We start from the raw sequence: 6610 nt of genomic DNA on the forward strand, positions 1-6610 counted from the left end.
TTCTCCGCTTCAGCCCATGTCTACAAGTGAAATAAATCTGAGGCCAATGGTCCTCTACCACCCAATTCAGCCAATAACTCCAAGTAAGTGTCACCCCAACCTTGTACATATTTAGCTTTTCAGGTTGAATCTAGACACCTTCTTTCAGTTCTCCGCTTCAGCCCATGTCTACAAGTGAAATAAATCTGAGGCCAAGGGTCCTCTACCACCCAATTCAGCCAATAACTCCAAGTAAGTGTCACCCCAACCTTGTACATATTTAGTTTTATGTTTATTTATTTCCCTTAGATCTCTTTTTTGAGCTTACTCTCACACAAGGGACTGTGTGAAGTAAGTTTGGGGGAGAGTCTACTATCTCACATCATTTTATGTTTTGTTTACTTGCCATGAGTCTCATGCATTACATTATGAATACTTATTTGCATAGAAAATCCATAAAATTTTGATATTTTTTGAAAATCTTCATGTAGTTTCACTTGATCCATTTGCATTTTTATGATTGAGTCTAGAAGCATTTAGACTGCATTCATGCATTGGGAGAAACCTTGTAAGAACACATGTCTAGAACTCAATTTGACATCCTAGCTAAACATATCAAGTAGCTTAAGCATCTCTTGAAAAAAGCTTGTAAGCTTCGAGCCTTGAAAACTCTTCTTGAAACTTGTTGTTTGTTTGATGATTGACATTGTTCTTGAAACCAACTCCAAATGAACTAGGGCTTAATGAACTTAATTTCTCTTGCATATGGGCATTTGCATACTTGATCATGAATATTATACACATTTGGGTTATTTTTCTCTCTTTGTACCAATCTTTGTTAACCCAAATGGCACTTTCATACCTATTAACCCTCACCATTCTTTGAAGTCAACATTAATTTGCTTGAGTGAGGCCTTTTATTGATAGCATGTCATGTGCAAAATCTTGAGAGTATTAGGAACGACAATGTGTTGTTCTCATCTTTGGATAGCATTATGACCTCATTTGAGCTAGCCATGTTTGTTGGGTTCGTATGCTTGATTTTGATCTTGAGATTGGGATTTGAGTAAAAAAAAACAAAAAAGAGGGATCTTGTGTTTATAAGTGGAATCCCCTTTAGAATAAAAGAAGAAAAAAAACATGAAAAGAGTGGGGAAAAAAAAAGAGCTGAGTGAATAAAAAAAAAAAAAATTTAGTTGGCTAAAATAAGAAATGGGAATGTGTTCATTGGATGAGAGATGAAAGTGAGTGTATCTTTAGGTTTTGGGATGATGAAAAGAATAAGAGTATAGCTTGAAATCATTTAGGAAATGGGTAGAATGATGTGAACAAGTCATTGTATGCATGAATTGTTCCTTTTCTTAGATAAATTTTGCATAATGTTTTTGTTCCTATTCTTGAGTGTGAGTCACCATAAAATATGCATTTGAAAACCCTTGCTTCACATTAGACAATTTTGCTCACCAAGCCAAATGATTGAGATCATGTGCCTATTTGTGAGAATTTACCTTGTGTGTGTGTGAATCAATGTGAGAGTTGGTTGAAAGAACTTGTTGGTTGATGAACATTACAACTTGTGAAGAGATAAAAGAGTCTTGATAGGCTTTGAGAAGCTAGAGTGTAATAAAATTATTTGTTCATGCTATTTGCTATGTTTTTCTTTGGGATGTTAAGTTGAATGCTAGAAAGTGTTATTTTGGTTATAACCTCCCAATTTTAAATATCTTCCTCTTGATTGTTTTTAAAGTTTACTTGTGGACAAGTAAATGACTAGTGTGAAATTATAGTATTGCACTAAAATGGTGTGATTTTTAGTGTTGGGTTGAAGAAGGTTTTTGTGTCAAAATCACACTAAAATAATGTTTTGGAGTTGAGTTGGAGATGACCTAAAAACGATTTTTGAATATATTTTTTTTTCTTCTGCAAGACAACAAGAATGTGGTTTGTAATATAGTAGAAATTTGCAAAAAAACATCCAAATTCTAAATTTATAGGCAACTTGTCCATATAACAATTAATTCATTTTTTTCCTCTTTTTAGTGATCAGCCTTTATGCATTGTAAATTTCGGAGGAGAATATATTTGTGTTCACATTTGGTCCGTGCACGTGATCGGATTTTTTCAAGAACATCCAAACACATAAAGAAGTCCATGACGTTGAATTACTTATTCTTACATTTTTGTTTTTGTTTTACTTATTCTTACATTGCATAGTGTGCTTAAAACAATTCTTTTCGGTGTTAAAATAAAAATCTTTATCTAAAAGAAAATTTCGGTTTTTATTTTCGGTCTTTATCTAATATGAATTCTTTTCGATTTTTAAAAAAAACTGCTTCTCAAGAGTCTTTGCATGTGTCCGTGACTTTGTCGGGCAACATGGTCCGAACGGTTGATGTCGACATTAACCTAATGGTTGTCTTTTTGTGAGAATTATTCAACTAAAATACTCTAAACGTGTTTATTTATATTTTATATTTTATATTTGGAAAAGCAAATATTTTGACTCCATACCATATAAACCATATAGTTTAAAAACTTAAAAATGCTATGTAATATTTATCATTTCAAATTCACAAATATGTCTTTGTCACTCAGAATAATAATGAGTGTCGTTGGGAAAATTCAAAGGCTTTTGAAAGAAAATCATCAAAAAAGATTTGATTGTATTAGAGTAATATTTGATCCTATAATATTATTTGAGCATCTATATATACATGTGTTTTCACACTCATTGGCAATCACTTATTATCAAAGAAAAAGAAAAGCAAATCAAGTCTTCTTTATTTTCTTGTGATTTTGTCATATTTTTTTCTTTTTATAATTTGGTAATAATGGGGAACTGCATGGATAGATGTAGGGAAGGAGAAGTAGAAGAAGGGAAGACAGAAGTAAGAGAAAATGCAAAAGAGTCTTTCAGACTTGATGGTGATGAAGATGGTCACGGTGGAATGAAGGTGAAGATAGTGCTTACAAGACATGAATTGGATATGTTTTTGCTTCAGAAGAATAAGAATGACGATGGGAACTTGATGATGACCAAAGATGTTATGGTAGAGCTAGAGAAGATGATCATAAAAGCATCATCATCGTTTTCATCATCACCATCGTGGGAACCGTCTTTAGAGAGCATCATGGAGTGCCCCGAAGTTCAAGAGATGGATAGATGAGAGGATGGTGATGCTACAGAAATGATCTATGATAATAGGGGTAACTAGCTAGTATATATTATCATGGGGATGTAAAGCATTGCGTTAAATACGGTGATCCGTAACATTTTTGTATCATTTAATATTTTAATAGGTACGTAGAAATATTTGTTTGTTTGTTAGACTATGGTCGGGGTCGATCTCGAACAAAATATAATCAGATCTTTTGATCTATCAAGAAAATATATTAATGCATTGGTTAAATCCTGACTGTTTAATTATTATACATTTTAATGATTATGATAAAGATCAAATATCGGGGGTTTAGCTAGCTCATATGGTTGAGCGAGCCACGATTCGAGAAGGGTATGGAGCTGAATGCGCATCTTACCAATCCTCATCTCCCCAACGTTTTATTTATTAAGCTTTATGGGAACAACAAACACAAAAGCTTAAAGGCTTCTTTCATGGAAGAAAAAATTATCCATGAAGAGATCAACGGTTTTTTCAATCATAAACAAACATTGATACATACAAGAAAACCATACTTTACTATGTACTTTGAAAAGTTTACTTAATTAGCTCATCCAGACGACGTTCCATGGCCATAGAGACAGCTTCAAGGAACGTAGCCTCGCTTGAAGCAGGTAACACCGAGTTATGAGCTTCTCTCACTATGTCTTCAATCGCAGAGTCTTTGTTGACCGTTTCTCTGCACATCATGCTTCCGATTTGATACGGCGTTAGGTTTCTCTCAACGCCTTTCTTAAGAAGCATCGTGGAGATACGGAGCGTGCGTGCGACAGCTTCAGGGACGTCCCAACCGTTGAGTTGCAAAAGCGCAATGTCTTGTTCAGCGTCTAGCAAGTTTATGTAGTCAAGAGTGTCTTCAGAAAACAGGACTTTTGCTTGCGGCCAGTAAAGCCACTCGAATGTGCAATCTTCAAACTGCAGAGACCCATTTCAATATAACTTTAGTTCCACTTTCTGATATATTGAATGCATTAATAAAGTCAACTTACATTCTCAGGCAAGCAGTAGCCATGATCAATTGGGATTAGAACGGTTTTGCCGTCTTCGCCTTTCCCGGTCAATATGTTTCCGGCATGCCGGTCAGCGTTTGCCATTCTGATGTCAAAGACGCTTATCTTATGCACTTCTTCCACGGGAAAAGCTCCAGGGCCAATGTCTTCGCAGCTTCCGTTGTTCTTCATGAACATTTGCAAAGAACCAACTTTGGCATCTTTTGTACAACAACTGTCGACTCCCTTTGGGTTATTATACACTTTGTGAAAGCTTCTGACCATAGCGGTTGGTGGCACACCAGCAAAACCCATAACTTCTTTGGATAAAGATCTGGGTCCGCTTTTAGGATGATCTAACAAGTAAGCTGCAACTTCTCTAATAGCCCCTTCTCCCACTCTAGTACCTCTCTTCAGTCCCTGACCGTCAGATGACAAAGGAAGCTGCTGAGGATTGTTGACAGCCATAGGTTCCTCGTCCATGGGCTTGAAAACAGACACGTAGTTGAGGCCGGTAGAATCTTGCATCAAGTATGTCCCTCCCGTTCCCTCAGCTGTTCTCACAGGTGGATTACCGTTGTTTAACCCATCGACCGTGCGGTCAATCGTATCCTCGATAACCTGAGGTAATCTCACAGCGGGATTGAGAAGCAGAGGTTCTAACAAGAAGTCTTTCACCGTCTTCTTAAGCAGCAAGTGGATAACAGAGTTTCCATCTTTGCAAATCCCACCTAAGACTCTGTTATCATCAAGCTTCTCCCCTCTAAAGAAGATCTCTTGATCATCAACATCAAGAAACCCTTTATTACCTTCTTTGGAGATGCGTTTCTTGAGATACCCAACGTTCTTACGGAGATCCACATGAAAGTAAAAGACTTGACCGGAAGTGGTGATGAGAGAGACGAGGAGGGGGTCATAGAGCTTCTTAAGCAGCAAATGCAAGACACTACCACCGGTGACTCCATAGTCCTTGGCACGCGAGGCGTACCTGGCGAGCTCTCGACCACCGAAGACCAACTTCTGCCTTGTTATACGAAACCCATTACATATGGTCTGAATCCTAACTTTGACGTCGGAAATGGAATCAGAGTGGTGGATGAACAAATGCATGGTTGGTGTGACTAAAGCCTAATCAATTCATAATGATGATTCTCCTCTTCAACGCCAACAATCAAGATGGGAAAATGAAATTGAAAATCGATAATCAATCTCTTAACCACAACCTGTGGGCACTTAAACTACTCTTTCTCTTCTTCTTCTTCTTCTTCGGAGACAGGAAAGGGAAGCAGCTCTTACTTTTTTTTTTAAATAGACGCGCTCATTGGCCTTTTCCTGATTCCTTTTCGTAAATTAACGCCGTTAGTTTTTTACATTAACGACCGTCTGTTCCATATAAACGGAGTTGAATCTTTACCGTCATCAAACTGACAGAAGCTTTCTTTTGTCTCATCCATGCAATCAAAGCTTGCCACCTGTGATTATCTCGTAAGAAAAACTAAACAAGGGATAATTCTTTTATTCATTGGGGGGGACTAGACGAACCTAATTACTGGAATATTTAACTTTCCGTAAATTTGAACAGGTCGTAAACCGAGATTATTGCCGTTACACATGTATTGCGTCCTCTTTCCATTAAAAAAACTTTTCTCAAAAGCCTAAACTATATCATTGACATAGTTTAAAAAACATATACAGGTTCCTAGTATCATCTTTCTGTGTCTGTATCTCATCACAAGCTTCTTTTGATTGCTTTGACTTATTTAATACACTTATAACAAAATATGTTAACGAAATTGTTACCACGATATATATATATATATATATATATATATACTATCAGGATGACACATATTTTTTTTTATTAATTTAGTTTATAATATAACTTTTTAATAAAATTCAATAATGTGAATGTTTCTTCTGAGGTGAGGTGTACCTGAACGGAAGGTTGAAAAGAAAGTGTGTCAAGAGATGATAACATGAAACACTACAGATTTGACGTTTCTTTCCAAAAGATCCACTGACCAGTTCACAAATGATGCATATAACATTTTATTTTATTTGCCGTTCGTAAGAAAATGAACTCTTAATAAGCAGCTTAACTTTTTTAATCACATTAATTGCATCTAAAGAAAAGAGAGGCTATGTTATTTAAAAAAACACTATGTGAATTTGAGTTGTTGGAAACGTCCAAACATGGCCGGTGGCTTTGATCTGACGGTAAAATCACTATAAAAAAACACAAGTTTATCGAATAAATTTAACGAGAAAAAGTAATCCTCGTAAATTTACGTCGATTTTACGAAGAACTTACGAAGAAAAATAAAATCAACGTTATTTCCTCGTAAAATAACGACGAAATGATTTCGTCGTAAAGTCGATGTAATATCACGTGGTCTTTACGAGGAATTACGATTTTCTCATAAACTCGACGTAAATGTAGCGTGTACTTTACGAGGAAATATT

At 35.9% G+C, this 6610-nt stretch overlaps 2 protein-coding genes across 2 annotated transcripts; one reads left to right on the plus strand and one right to left on the minus strand.

Moving 5' to 3' along the window:
- The first annotated feature begins 2633 nt into the window (after positions 1-2633).
- LOC106316866 lies at positions 2634-3358 on the plus strand. The gene has a single exon (XM_013754735.1). The coding sequence runs from the start codon at positions 2694-2696 to the stop codon at positions 3144-3146; it is 453 nt and encodes a 150-aa protein (XP_013610189.1). The 5' UTR covers positions 2634-2693; the 3' UTR covers positions 3147-3358.
- Positions 3359-3532: 174 nt separating this feature from the next.
- On the minus strand, positions 3533-5257 carry LOC106316053 (phosphatidylinositol 4-kinase gamma 2-like). Its single transcript, XM_013753916.1, has 2 exons — positions 4148-5257; positions 3533-4073 (listed from the first exon to the last, which is right to left on the minus strand). Exons 1-2 carry the CDS (start codon positions 5255-5257, stop codon positions 3696-3698), a joined length of 1488 nt encoding a protein of 495 aa, XP_013609370.1. The 3' UTR covers positions 3533-3695.
- Positions 5258-6610: the final 1353 nt, after the last annotated feature.

This window comes from Brassica oleracea, chromosome C9 (assembly GCF_000695525.1).
Source record: "Brassica oleracea var. oleracea cultivar TO1000 chromosome C9, BOL, whole genome shotgun sequence".
Taxonomy (NCBI): Eukaryota; Viridiplantae; Streptophyta; class Magnoliopsida; order Brassicales; family Brassicaceae; genus Brassica; species Brassica oleracea.